The sequence below is a fragment of the Lissotriton helveticus genome, chromosome 5_1 (assembly GCF_964261635.1).
Source record: "Lissotriton helveticus chromosome 5_1, aLisHel1.1, whole genome shotgun sequence".
NCBI classification, from domain to species: Eukaryota; Metazoa; Chordata; class Amphibia; order Caudata; family Salamandridae; genus Lissotriton; species Lissotriton helveticus.
This window is the reverse complement of record NC_136065.1, coordinates 739,463,166-739,478,191: the sequence shown is the minus strand read 5'-3', so window position 1 is coordinate 739,478,191 and position 15,026 is coordinate 739,463,166. Positions and strand designations below refer to the sequence as shown.

Here is a 15,026-nt window from a genome sequence, read left to right as displayed (position 1 = left end):
ATTTAGTAAGCCAGACTAGTATCTGGTGATGCTGGTTAGGCTTCACCATGCAATTCTCTCACAATACCCCAAAGATGGTCCATGGATACACAATAATAAATCCATATCTCAGTCCTGGTAGAGTGGCAAAGAGCAGTCAGGCTTTACTAGAGGAAAATATGGTAAATATTTAAGAGTACCAATAAGTAATTGAGACGACTCAAAAGAAATCTGACTCTAATTTATAAAAAATAAAGCAGATTGTTATCTTAAATTAGACCCCAATGCGAGGGAGAAAGATACATATAACTGGAGGAATGGATTTTAGAAGAAAACATAAACCACATATTCAGTACTTAAGAACATTTGCATTGTGGTTAATGAGAAAAAGTGGTAGGTACTATTGTCACTTGTAGGCCGAGTTCCAAGGAACCCAATGAGGGTGAAGCTGATGCAGGTCCCAGGACCAAACACAACAGTCAGTTCAGTTTTACCTGCCTCGAGAAGCCCTAGTGCAGATTTGTCCTGGTTGTCCTTGGTGCTGAAGCTGAAGCCGCGGAAGAGCTGGTTTTACTACTTACACAGTGCTGGTGGGAAACAGGGTGCAAAAAGTTGACGATGAAGCCTTGTTGATGTCAGATGAAGATTTTGCAGTGTTCCATCAATGTGCAGAGCTGAGTAAAGGGGGTTGTAGCAAACGCAGTGAGTATGATTCTAAGTTTATTCCTTACAGCCCCACAATCAGTGCAGTTGGAAGTTAACTAAAACTCGTTATGACAGTTGGGAGCAGGGAAGAAGAAGAGAGGGCAGGGTGGAAGGTTGGGCAGCCAATAGGAAAGGGTAGGAGACAATTGGGCTCTCGCGCAGGAGAGCCTGAACAGTTACTGTCACGCGCTGGCAGCAGCGCCTGACATTGCTTATGAGTAAATTACAACACATCTTCCTCTCTTGCATGTTTAACAATTATTCACAAACAAAATCGTCAAAACGTTTGGGTTTGTTGATGGTTCTGCCAAATCTTCCTCTGAGACCGTGATGGTCTGACACGACCTCATTGTCTGAATGGGGATCGCTATCTGTCCTTCCAAACCTACCCCTGAGACCCTGACTGTCAGGGGCGACATCAGAATCAGAATGTGAATCACCATCGTCACTCTAATCAAACTCAGGAGCGCACGAGCTGATATCCTCAAGATGGTCCGATGTGTGACACTCTGTGGAGTCAGAGGTGGGTGGAGGACTGTGATCTTGTACATCTTCATTGGTGGGACGCACCCTATTGTTATAGGGCATGGAACTGTGGCCCCTTACAGGTTCATCGTAATCAACCCACAAATCTTTACAGGTACTGTTGGGTTGGCGTAGACTTGACCCATCTCTGTTGGCACTATGAGACTGATATTGGTTCGGCTCTTTTCCAGTGGAATGACATTTGGCCAATGTGTTCATGTGCCTAACTTTCCCATCGCTGAGTCTGGCAGCGTTGTTGTACAGTTTGCTGATGTGTAGGGGAGTGGTGAATCTGCTATCTCCCTTCCTGGTTTTCCTTTCAAGGCGAACTTTGACAAGATCACCTATCTTGAAAGAATGTTCTTTAACACCATGTCTGGAGTCGTAACAATCTTTATAGCACATTTGCACCTTTGCTATGTTGTTTCTAATGGTTTCAGGAGACCACTCTATCTGTTTGGAAGCTGGCATCCAATCTAGGTCTTTGCTAAGGGGTTGTCTGCTTCTCATATGGACAAAGGGTGCCTCATTAGTACTGGCACATGGGAAAATCCTAAATGCCCAAATGAGTTTGAATATTTCGTCTTCCCAGTTGAGTTTGCCATTCCGGGATAGTTGTATATGCCCTTTAATGACTCAATTGAATCGTTCGACAAGACCATTACCCCCAGGATGGTAGAGTGAGGTGGTGAGGTGGGTGATACCATTTCTTTCTAAGAATGATTTAAATGCATCAGAGGAGAATTGAGGGCCATTATCTGTGAGCAAGAATTTAGGTAATCCCTCACTCAGGAATAGCTTGTCTAGAAATGAGATGACCGAAGAACTCTCAGTACTTGATACAATTTTAATTATATGCCATTTGGAGAAGTGGTCCATGACCACCAGAATATACTTGGCCGCTCCATCGAAGCCTTCAATGGGTCCGGTGATGTCCAAACCTATCCTCTCCCATGGCATTGTGGGAGGATTGAGGGGAGACAGAGGAACCCTGGAAGTTTTCAGACTCTTGTCAGAGTCATTGCAGTTCACGCAATCTCTAATTAGGATTTCAATCTGCTTATCCATTCCAGGCCACCAAAAATTGCATCTGACTTTGTTTGGTTTTTGAGATACCCAGGTGACCTATATGGCATAAGCTGAGGATTCTATTTCTGGGTGTAATGGGGGCTATAGCTTTACCTATTCTGTACAATACCCCGTTTTCCAGACTTAGTTCATTCCTTATTTCCCAATAGACCTTAGCATTTTCATCGAGACACTTTTTCTCAGGCCAGGAGCTGTTGATATATTTGCACACAGTCAGGGTGGGATCTTTTGACATATGTCTTTTCCACTCCTCTTCCGAGATTCCGTCAAGGTCTGAGTCGAACAGTAATGCTACTTTCTCAGCATCATCTTGGTCATTTATGGCTTCGTCGTGGGGTAGAGGTAACCTGCTTAATAAATCAGCTACCTTGTTCCTAACCCTAGGCCAGTATTCGACTGTATAGTTGAGGTCTAGCAGTTTGACAGACATCTTACTGAGCCTGAGGGAAGCATTCTGCAGGCCAGAGGCAGAGAGGATCTTTATCAAAGGTTTGTGATCAGTGCGCAAACTTATATTGTATCCCCAAATATATGCTCTGAAATAGTTAGGAGCCCAAGAACAAGCAAGCATCTCGCGTTTAAATATCCGAGTACCTCTCCTCAGCCGAGGTGAGTGATCTCGACGCGCATGCCACAACCCATTCCTTGTTGTCAGTATCCTTCTGAGCTAGCACTGCCCGAGTCCTTTGTTGCTGGCATCAGTTGTGACAAAGCAGCTTGCTTGCAACCTGTCGGCTCACAAATCCATCGTGACTGGACGACACTGCATGTCTCTCTCTGCAATTTTGCCATTCTTTGAAGCAATTGTTTTTATTTCCCCAATTGACTCGACGCCTCACACAGGAAGCCGACTCTGGTCCTCCGTCCCTCGATTCACTTTTTGCGTGATACCTGTTCGAGAACCTTGCTCCACCCCAGCTCTTCAACAGCAATTGAGGCTTGTATCTATTAGGCATTTAATACAGGTCTTTATGATGATCCCCATAATGATGTAGTGGGATCGAAACGCCGTAGACATTATTGCGCACCTTATACGTTTATGAATCGTATGTCATTTGATATGTAAAGGTGCATGTTTTTTGTGTTCCACCATTGAAACTGTGATAATAACAGTAATGTAAGCTTTTGCCTAAAAAGCCCTTTGTGTTTCACGTCTACCTACTGTACGTCTCTTAAATGCTAAGTAAGGGTACAGGCTTGTGCCCCACCTTGTAAATTGCTGATGAAATTTTTGATATTCCCAAGAAGTAAATATTAGACCTCTGTCCGGCTGGACATGTCACACCAATATAGAAACGACTGTCTATATTTATTAAATTGTATTTTTTTTTTTTAAAGGGTTCACTGTTGTTTACAAAGAATTTACTCCCAAGGTCCCTCGCTGACTGTATTGGGTGCCCTTGTTGTTTTTAAATATATACCTGTAGAAATTAAGCAAATGCAGTGAGTATGATTCTAAGTTTATTCCATACAGCCCCACAAGTAGTGCGGTGAGAAGTAAGCTAAAACTTGTTATGACAGTTGGGAGCAGGGAAGAAGAGGAGAGGGCAGGGTGGAAGGTTGGGGAGCCAATAGGAAAGGGTAGGAGACAATGGGGCTCTCGCGCAGGAAAACCTGAACAGTTACTGACACGCGCTGGCAGCAGCGCGTGACATTGCTTATGAGTAAATTACAACAGGGATGGTTGCCAGACTGGTGACTAACTAGTCTTGGCTGCAGTAAGCACAGCAGAAAGTGATTTCGATGTCTGGAAGTCCTGGGGAGCATAGTAGCCGTTTGAAACTTCTTGGAGGTCAGGACTATGTTTTCCACAATGCTCTGGACCATCTACTTCTGGACGATCCCTCGGAGCACCCGATGGCCAGTCATTCTTCACTTCAGGTAGTTGTTTTTACTTGTGGCTCCAGGGGACTAGTGCCACTGCTCCCGGGGAGTCTGGTGATGCCTTTGGCTCTCAAAGGGGTCTCTCTGTCGGTGGGAACCGAAATGTGGTCTAGTACGAGCCGCGTTTGTGCAGTTACAGGAAGCTTGTCACAGGTGCAGAGTATTATGCCTTTGGTTTGGGCAGCTCCTGTTGTAGTAGACACAGGTTTATTCTTTTGCCCTTGTTGCAAATCAGATCAGAACTGAAGTTCTGGTGACAAGGGTAGCCCATACATCCTATATTTAGGGGGGATAGGGGTGTGAGAGCAAGTGGCCAATTGGTTACAAGCCCTAGCAGCTAATCTGCCTCTGAGCTGACCACATCCTGGTGTGTAGATCACCTTTTCTACTCAGAACCCATTATTCTACCACTTGTAAAAATGGCAGAAGTCATCCTTAGCTGTACAGACCAGGTAGCCCACCCTAGAGTTGTAGCTAGCCTTCTGGGCGTGTATACCTCCTGAATACCTAATATTTTCACCTGCCCAGGGCAAATATGTCTGGTGGCAGGGGGAGGGTTGTTTCCGCCTTTGGGAAGCAGCCTTGTTACATATCACGGGCGGTGCATCCTTTGAAGCTCACTGCCTTAATGTACTCCACTAGAAAGCCTGTCAAGGAGGGAGGTGTGACCGCCTTCCCATCCAGGCCATTGTTTCTGACTCCTGGGAGAGTTTACATCTCCTGACAGGGGGTCAGATTCCTGTCTTGGCAGCAGCAAGCAGGTGCTGGCAGCCAGAGCACAGGAAATGCTGGGCCATCCAGGTGGGCAACCTTTAAGGTAGCCACCTGGGTGCATGCCACATCCAGTGGCGGTTTCTCGTCATGAGCGGAAGAGCGTCATCCCACTTGCTGGCCCACCAGTAAACATAGAATAATAAAATGGTCATTACCGTTTTATTATTCTGTGCGCCACCGGCATGCACTGCTAGAGTGTGAGGAAGGGAGCGGGCTGGTTCCTGAGAAACAGGAAACAGGTTTGCTGGTACAGGACCCCAGCCTGAAAGTGAGCTGGTTTAGCCTGCTCAAACCAATCCTGGAGCTGCTCGCATGCTGAGAGCAGCTCCAGGATTGGTTTGGTTTGAGCTCCACTTGGATGGAACCCCTTCCTGCTCCTCGTCACCCTTCGGATCAGCTTGGGGAGCGGAGCACCGGACGTAGAGCCCGGCTACCAGCAGCATTTATGGTGAGTGCTTCACCACCATTTATTAATGTTTCTAGTCACCACTGCATGCTATTGGGTAGTTACCTTATGATGACATTAACTTGCTTTGCCAGTCAGTGCCGATATGCTCTTCGCGGCAGGTGCGTGCTTAGTTATTTTGATAAGGACGTTGTTAAGTGCAGAAATGGGTTTTGTTGCCTTGCAATGCAATTTACTACATATACATTGTTGTTGTAATCATTTGGCTTTTGCATGCCCCCTGTGTTTTTTGTCCCCCAGACAAAAATTAAAACTTCTTTGTCTTGTGTCTTCAGCAGCGCCATTACCCAGCCAGCAGAAGTTTCAGCCTGGCGCACAAAGCATGTGTGGTTTAATGATACAAACCATGTTGAACTTAATCCTCACACAATTTCTAAAAACACACTCTGGCATGCATTACTCTGTTGGGGACACGCGGGTGTCCCTGAAGAGCATAATGATGGAACAGTTATGAACCGCACATAACTGCAATACTCTGTCTCAGACACCATTCCATGTCATAGCACTGTGCTAAATGATGCAAATTCCAAGTAATGACGTCCACATTAAAGATTAGGAGGTCTGGCACTGATTCTTCTTTTTCTTGTAAAACTATTGTTGTGCACTGTGGGAAGTCTACTTGTGCCTATCACTCTAGCTCTCTAGCAAAGGTTTTGAAGGTTTCAATCCAAATGTTGGTTCTGTGACTCTTTGTAGATGGCAGCACTTCCCACATTCTATTTTAAATAGTTCTTCAGACATTTTTGAACATTTAAAACAGATGAGTTGACACATCTCGTCTGGTGGCTCAGTAGACTAATGCATCCTTTGCAGCAGGTTGATTTAGACCTCTTAGTCACAGGTTCGAATACCGGCACTTTTCATCCTCACTCTAAAATAATTACTTGGCACTAAGATCCCATGTAGTTTGAACTTGAACTTTACATACACAGGACTTCCCTGATTTATCTATGTAACCAGTTGTTCCTCTTTAACAGCTGCACCCACCTTTTAGAAAAATAAATCGAGAATTTTGGACTGACCCTTAAGTCCATTTGGTAGCTGTGTGATACAGGTGTCATCAGCTGTGCTTACAGAGCCTGCTACAAAGCAAATGTTGTCACTTTGGCATGTCACCAATCTCGTCTTTCCTTTAGCTGCCTCTTTGCATGCTCTTGCGTAAATGCAGTGTTTCCAGCAGCGGCTGGCAGGCAGGGCAGGCGGTGAGAGGGGATGAGGGAGGAAGAGGAGCTGGGCAGCCAGGGCAGGCGTTGCCTTACCAGAGCTGGGTGTTGTGTGTTGCTTCAGGTACACGATTCCCTATGTTTCGGTCACTATGCCTTTACACTGGTAGAAGGAGTGTTAGGGACAGCTTTTCTCTGCCCCTGCTGCACTAGTTTAACAGACTGGGCTGCAGCTGCTGCCAGCCGAGCTTGACCGCTGTCCTCTAGGGACGCTGCAAACTGGGGACTGTTATCGGGCCACAGAGAATAAGGACAACCTTGCAGAGCCAGCCATTGTATCCAAACCAAGCACCTGTTAGCATTCTAAACTTCTTCATTTTTATCCCACCAAACCTACTCAGTTATGGAGGTTGGGTTGTACTCCACTAACAGTACTCTGTACATGGCATATATGTTAGACCTCGTGAGCCCCGAGACCTGCTCGCCCAGGACCTGCTCGCCCCGCTACTTTCAGATGTCACTCGCCACCACTGGCTATATCGTCCTCAACATAAGAATTATGTCAGGGGTGATGAGGCACGTTATTTGATACCAAGCAAACATATTTAGGCAGTACAGTAATGGATCTGCCAACCTCGGGTTTGCCTGTGTGCCAGCCCATGTTATACAAGGACCGGCTATCCCTTATTGTACTTTAATGGATAAAGGCCACTGTAGGGACATATAAGCCTGCACTTGCATGTCTACACCTTTAATATAATGCACCCTCCCTCCTGGGCTCAGGAGGCTTTCCTTAGGGGTGACTGACCTATTTTAAAAATAGTGCATTGACTTTGTCGCACGTGGTGAGGGCAAAGTCAAGTTCGAGCAGTTTGCACTGCTCCATCAGTTTGCAATTGCAAACACAACAGTGATGGACAGAATGTGGATCAATGTCACACAGTCACCCCAGTCAAAAGATCTGGGCCCAAATCCATCGTTTTTCCACTCCACACCACCCTGGGTTAGACAATGGCGATATGCAAATCAGCGCTGACCCTGTGCCCCATGGGAACAGTCCAGTCCGAACTACAAAAGCCATGTCCTTCCCAGAACAGAAACAAGCATCCGAGGACCGGCCCGGTTTCGAGGTAACACCTCTCTTCAGCCCGGCTAGCTTGATTCCAGTAATGTGGAGTGCCTGGGACTCACGTCTGAGCATCCCCAGTACACTTAGAGCGGTAACTTTCGAGGTAACACCTCTCATCAGCCCGGCTAGCTTGACTCCAGTGGTGTGGAGTGCCTGGGACTCACGTCTGAGCATCCCCAGTACACTTAGAGCGGTAACTGCAAACACAACAATGATGGACAGAATGTGGATCAATGTCACACATTCACCCCAGTCCAAAGATCTGGGCCCAAATCCATCGTTTTTCCACTCCACACCACCCTGGGTTAGACAATGGCGATATGCAAATCAGCGCTGACCCTGTGCCCCATGGGAACAGTCCAGTCCGAACTACAAAAGCCATGTCCTTCCCAGAACGGAAACAAGCATCCGAGGACCGGCCCGGTTTCGAGGTAACACCTCTCATCAGCCCGGCTAGCTTGACTCCAGTGGTGTGGAGTGCCTGGGACTCACGTCTGAGCATCCCCAGTACACTTAGAGCGGTAATTGCAAACACAACAGTGATGGACAGAATGTGGATCAATGTCACACATTCACCCCAGTCAAAAGATCTGGGCCCAAATCCATCGTTTTTCCACTCCACACCACCCTGGGTTAGACAATGGCGATATGCAAATCAGCGCTGACCCTGTGCCCCATGGGAACAGTCCAGTCCGAACTACAAAAGCCATGTCCTTCCCAGAACAGTAACAAGCATCCGAGGACCGGCCCGGTTTCGAGGTAACACCTCTCTTCAGCCCGGCTAGCTTGATTCCAGTGGTGTGGAGTGCCTGGGACTCACGTCTGAGCATCCCCAGTACACTTAGAGCGGTAACTGCAAACACAACAATGATGGACAGAATGTGGATCAATGTCACACATTCACCCCAGTCCAAAGATCTGGGCCCAAATCCATCGTTTTTCCACTCCTCCGGGCCGGTCCTCGGATGCTTGTTTCCGTTCTGGGAAGGACATGGCTTTTGTAGTTCGGACTGGACTGTTCCCATGGGGCACAGGGTCAGCGCTGATTTGCATATCGCCATTGTCTAACCCAGGGTGGTGTGGAGTGGAAAAACGATGGATTTGGGCCCAGATCTTTGGACTGGGGTGAATGTGTGACATTGATCCACATTCTGTCCATCATTGTTGTGTTTGCAGTTACCGCTCTAAGTGTACTGGGGATGCTCAGACGTGAGTCCCAGGCACTCCACATCACTGGAATCAAGCTAGCCGGGCTGAAGAGAGGTGTTACCTCGAAACCGGGCCGGTCCTCGGATGCTTGTTTCTGTTCTGGGAAGGACATGGCTTTTGTAGTTCGGACTGGACTGTTCCCATGGGGCACAGGGTCAGCGCTGATTTGCATATCGCCATTGTCTAACCCAGGGTGGTGTGGAATGGAAAAACGATGGATTTGGGCCCAGATCTTTGGACTGGGGTGAATGTGTGACATTGATCCACATTCTGTCCATCATTGTTGTGTTTGCAGTTACCGCTCTAAGTGTACTGGGGATGCTCAGACGTGAGTCCCAGGCACTCCACACCACTGGAATCAAGCTAGCCGGGCTGAAGAGAGGTGTTACCTCGAAACCGGGCCGGTCCTCGGATGCTTGTTTCTGTTCTGGGAAGGACATGGCTTTTGTAGTTCGGACTGGACTGTTCCCATGGGGCACAGGGTCAGCGCTGATTTGCATATCGCCATTGTCTAACCCAGGGTGGTGTGGAGTGGAAAAACGATGGATTTGGGCCCAGATCTTTGGACTGGGGTGAATGTGTGACATTGATCCACATTCTGTCCATCATTGTTGTGTTTGCAGTTACCCCATCAGTTTGCAATGGCAGGCATGCTGTCAGTAGTTTACTTGGGCAGTGAGGGTGGCAGAAACAGTGCTTCAGTCCTTGGTGACCCCTTTAACATACATGCCCTGGGTACCACTGGGACCATGTACTAAGCACTTATAAAGGGATTAAAGTCCTTTGCCAAATGGAGTTACCAATTAACACATATCAGTTTCAGGGAGAGATCACTGGAACTCTGGCCTGGACAGCTGGCTCCAGTGCACTCTCGGAGTCATGACCAATAGCATTGAGGCAAAACGTGAGGAGGTGATATACAAAAAGTCCACTGCCCTACACATTTTACAAATTAAGCACTGGGTGCATTATAAATACAGAGTTGCTGTGTAGACTGCCTCCTCCCTTAATGGACACAGTCCCCACTCTGCTTTTCCCTGCTGTTGGAGTCTCCTGATTCCATCTCTTCCATTGTAACAAGGTCTTGTGAGTGATTGTTTGTGGTGCATGTAGTGAGTGGGAAACAGGTAAAATCGATGGCAGGAATAGTACAACGATATTTCAGTATGCCAGACTGGTATTTTTAAATACATTCAATATGCCTGCCAAGTTGTCTACATGCAATGTAGCTGACATATGGAAGTAAAAAATAATTAACTTTCTAAGATGACTAGAACAGCTATTGACTTTGCAAATGCTTGATAAATAAAAATGGGCTAAAAATACAAGACACCTTTTTATGTAGTATACATTTCTATATTTTAATTCTTTCGCAGGTCATTAATGTAATTTATTTTTTGCTTCAGGAACTGGCAGCAACGCTTGCTACATGGAAGAAACGAGAAACATAGAAATGGTGGAGGGAGATCAAGGACGAATGTGTGTTAACATGGAATGGGGAGCATTTGGAGACAATGGATGCTTAGACGACATCAGAACAGTTTATGACAAAGCCGTTGATGAATTGTCACTGAATTCTGGGAAACAGAGGTAATCAGAATGAATTTCCAAGATCATGTTTGCAAAGAAGCTTTTAATAATGTGTGATCATTGAAAAATGAATGAGAACATTCAGGCATAAGAGACTCTTGCTGGAAAATGTGGAAATTGTTCATTTTAAAGCCAGCACAAAAGAACAACAGTTAGAATTAGTTAAGTAACAGAAACATGTAGCCCTATTGGCTTGGTCTCTGTTGCGCTGTACAAAGTGAATCACTACTGAGACCTGTTCTGGTTCAGGTGTATGCAAAACAATCAGACATGTGGCCCATTTTTAGGTCGAGCCTGAGCCAGCGCTCAAGCGCTGCTCTGGTGACCTGTTGTAGGTACTGTACTAAGGAGAAGTCCCGCCCATATTAGTTATTTGCTTGTGTCTTAGTAGTTTGTAAATGATGGCATCTGGTTTCTTAATAGGCTTGTTAGTCCTGCCTTAATACGGCCATGTCGTCATTTGCATCCTCCCACGGCTACTGGCCCCTTTATTTGGTTGTAACACGCTACGTGTACTATTTCTTTCATTGAGTTTTTCCTACGTTAAGCACGACAACATGCTTCACTTACATTCAGGTGGCAACTTCCGCTTTCACTTTCAAGCAGCCGGGATAATGCAGCCATTTGTTTGCAATGCCATAGGTCTCTCATTTAAATGTGATACCTATAGCATTGCAAATATTTTTATGAATATTCCTTTCTCCCTTGATAACCTCTTTAATGATCTGCTTATCAATCTCTGCTCCCAATCCCCTCTCTATAGACATGTTGCTTCGCTTGCGTGTCCTATCTCTACGAGCACTGCTGCTCGAGCTACTGAGCAGCTGATCCAGCGGTAATTTCACTGTAATTTCTCAATGCAAAACCTCATTTACCTCTATTTTACCGCTCTATAGGTGAATGGACCTTTGCCACCGTGTATCACCTTCAGGAGACTTTACATAAACATGAAAAATATAACTACAATTAATATTTAAGCCAATAAAGAGAGTTGTGAGTATTTTAAAGGGTTTTCTTTTTTACTTAAGGTTCTCTGACCCTTTATTCATTAGTCAAATATCAATCAGGTTACAGAATTGAAAATAGGAAAAATAGAATTAATACTGAACATATTGCAGACTGGAAACAAGGAAGGGAATGAGTCATCAAATGTCTGTCAGAATTCTTTAGAGTTCAGGAAAATATAATTCAAGAGTGAGTTATGCAACACTAATCAAAATTAATAATTGACAAAAATCTCCCACAAAGAGAAATAAATGCACAAGACAAATACATCTTTTCAAAACTATTTAGTTAGTAAAAGCATAAACTTAGAGTTTTAGCATCTAAATCTAAAACCGGTCTCCATCAGCTGCACTCTCTGCCCTGGTCTGTTCATCTGAGAGAGGCTGCCGCCCTTCACAAGACCACAGAGGAATGTGATTTGCCTTGCCAAAAATATGACGTGGAAGGACTCTCTGAAAAAAAATATGAGACCTCCCTCTGTCTCTCCTCGGACGCAATCTCCTCCCAGGCTACACCCGCGACGTTCACGTACGTAACCCATATGATGTCTGGTCTCATCTGCTTCTTCTCCTCTCCTCCCTCTGAGACTTGTAAGGCTCTAAGGCAGACACGCCCCCTATGGGTTCATTTTTTATATTCTAATTCTTGGCTGACTATACTAATAATGTTGCAGTTTCAGAAGAAACTTGCACTGTTATTGGTTAGCATAGATGACATGAGGGTCTCACCATCCTGTTCTCATTGCAAATCCAACCCATACCAGTTCTGAGAAAGAAAGCGTTAATGCTTAATGCAGTCATATGTATCACCATCAATAATTATACATTTTTAAAATATTAACCCCTTCGCTGCGGCGGCAATCCCGCCGCAGTGCTAGGGGGGTGTGGGGGCCGCGCGGCGCTCCCATGCTCGTGACTGAACCGCTCCGTCACGAGCCTCGGATGCGCTGTGCTGATGACTGAGCGGTTCCGTCACGGCCCCGCCGCTCAACAGAACGTCCAGCGCAGGCGCGGAATCCGCGCCACGCAGGCGGGCCATGATGGAACTGCTCCGTCATCAGCACAGCGATTCCGTGGCTGGTGACGGAGCGGTTCCGTCATCAGCATGGGAGGGGTTAAATAGGAAAAATGTACTAGTCCATTTCCTCCTTCCTTTCCCAACGCACGCACACTCTTACATTGGCACGATGACAAGAGCGTACAGTTCACTGTGGCCTTGTCCCATGTGTCTTCACTTGAGGCAGCTGGCATAATCTGCGCTTGCGTCTGTCATTTCAGCACAATTCTCAGCCATGCTGGATTCTTAGGCAGCCATTTTATGATGGGCCCAAAACAAACACAAAAGAGTACTAATTTATTAAATAAAACCCATTATGTTTACCTACCCCATACTAGTACCCAGTATTAGTTATTACCTAGCAAAAGCTATTAGTTTAAAGCAGCGTTCTATTGTTTGTGCACAACATGCAAAAATGTGCAATGTACAACATAGCATAATCATGCACCAGTGCAAATTTTCAAATCTCACACAGTTAATACATACTCATAGCAACATGCTCTAATGTTTTAGATAGCTTTTCATGCAAAATTTGTTGCCCCGCGTGTAGTGTTGGTGCTTGGTTAATTAATACACATTATAAGAAAATGTGTTATGAACTAAATATGCATTGTATAAATATGCAACAAAGCCTAAGTATCTTAAGACAGGAACGGGGAGTGTAGATTTTTAATGAAAAGGAGCTGGGAGGAGAGAACACATTCTGTGATTATCTTCAAAGCTAATAAGGAAACTGAAATCAAGAGTTTTTTACACTTGCAAAAACACATGTTAATTCAGCACAAGCATTTCAGACTGAAAGCATTTTGACCAGGCCTCATTTCATGTCTTTCACTTTGCAGGCACCAAAACTGCCCCTTTTAAAAAGTATTTGACTAGGCCTCATTTCATATTTCATGTGCTATGTGTTTTCACTTGCACCAAATTCCACATGCCAATCTAAATGCAGTATATCTGAAACACAAAACAAAGCGATGCTTAATCTTGATGAAATCTAGCTCTATCGCAGCGTGCCGCTCATCCTCTATTTTGCTCTAAATGATAATGGCTACTCTCTCCATCTAAGCCGCTCTTCGATCCTTTTCTGAGTTTCCGGGTTGCCTGTGCTGATGGCGCTGGCAGGGTCTATTTTCTGTTTGATGTTGGTTTTGCAGAGCCCAGTGGTTTGAACGCTCTCCTAGTTGGGAGAAATGGAATGCTACTGTGGACAGCATTAGCATGGGTGTGGGATTGATGGCTAATAGGGCGGGAGAGAAGCCTCGGTGCTCGCACACCACAGCTCCCCGACGAGGGGCTCTGAGGGAGATGAGCAAGCCGGGCTGACTTCTTCCACAAGCGGGAGTGGGCAGACGCTGCTCTCCTTTCCGGCCTGACTTCTCCTCCTTGGAATGATTTTACCCCACGAGCGGTAAGAGCAGATTTGGTCTGCCATGTTTATTTACATAGGGCGCGTCTTTGGCGAGGTCACCGGGCATGTTTGGGAGATGAGCATCATTACTGAGAGGCATATGCATGTGTGTGTCGGGTGAAGGGCCCGGGAAACGGCTGTGTGTTGTGTGCTGCAGGTGCACCTTTGGTTACAATATAGGTTAGAGCAGCATGGTTGGTTTATTGAGCCCATGATATTCATAGTCCTAATAACGAACGCAGCGTAGCTATTTTTGATTGATACATGTTCAGAAGCATCTTTTATGAAAGGCGCCCCCTCCCTTTCTCGTGCAGTGTAGATTCAAGAGCATGGACGGTAGTCTTTCCTCCATGTGGCTTCTGCATGTCAGACACAGAGCAGCGAATGGCGCCTTGTGCAGCATTTCAGCCTTTGTCTGTTGATGCAAGGAACAAAACCGTAAATGCATCTGCTCATTGGGATGTAATGCAGAAAGCGCATCACTGTGAGTGTATTTTATGGCGAAGGTTGGCGCAGCCAGGAGATTCTGGGGTTCTTTCTCCAATGCGTGCTGGTACAGTGATTTACAATTGTCTGGCCCATGCGTTCCTAAGAATTGAGACAAAGTTATGTTTTTGTTGAGTGAGTCAGCTTATACACTTACAGCTGCGTGAAGATGAATTCTCATGTCTGTTAATGTTCTGCAGTAACTTTCTAACTTCATGATCACATACCAGAATAAATAACAAATCAATATAATCGCACCTCGAAATGTGAAATAAAAACTCGAGGTTTCATTTGTAAGTCACATGTTTTCATCTAAGAACGTTTCAGCAAGAGCCTGGGTACCATAGCTGCCAAGGTTTCAGTTTGCTTAAGAGTGGCATTCCCATGTGTCCAGTGCGTTTGTTATTACATTTCAAGCCCTATGAGTGACGCTTTATTGTGAGTGAAATAAGACAGTTGCATCACGTCAAGATATCATTTTTAGAAATTACGCCCTTTTCTCGTATGTAACAGTTCAAAATGCGTGAATTGACCCACAGGCGCTTTCTTTCAAACTTA

The 15,026-nt window shown here is 45.6% G+C and overlaps 1 protein-coding gene across 3 annotated transcripts in view; it reads left to right on the top strand.

Annotated features, from left to right (window-relative positions):
* Positions 1-15,026, top strand: part of LOC144754887 (hexokinase-1) — a 1,510,469-nt gene that overhangs the window by 1,333,368 nt on the left and 162,075 nt on the right. For all 3 annotated transcript variants that reach the window (XM_078643208.1, XM_078643209.1, XM_078643210.1), the window contains one exon: positions 10,330-10,513. In XM_078643208.1, the coding sequence (XP_078499334.1) occupies positions 10,330-10,513 (184 nt within the window). The remainder of the gene's footprint in view (positions 1-10,329; positions 10,514-15,026) is intronic.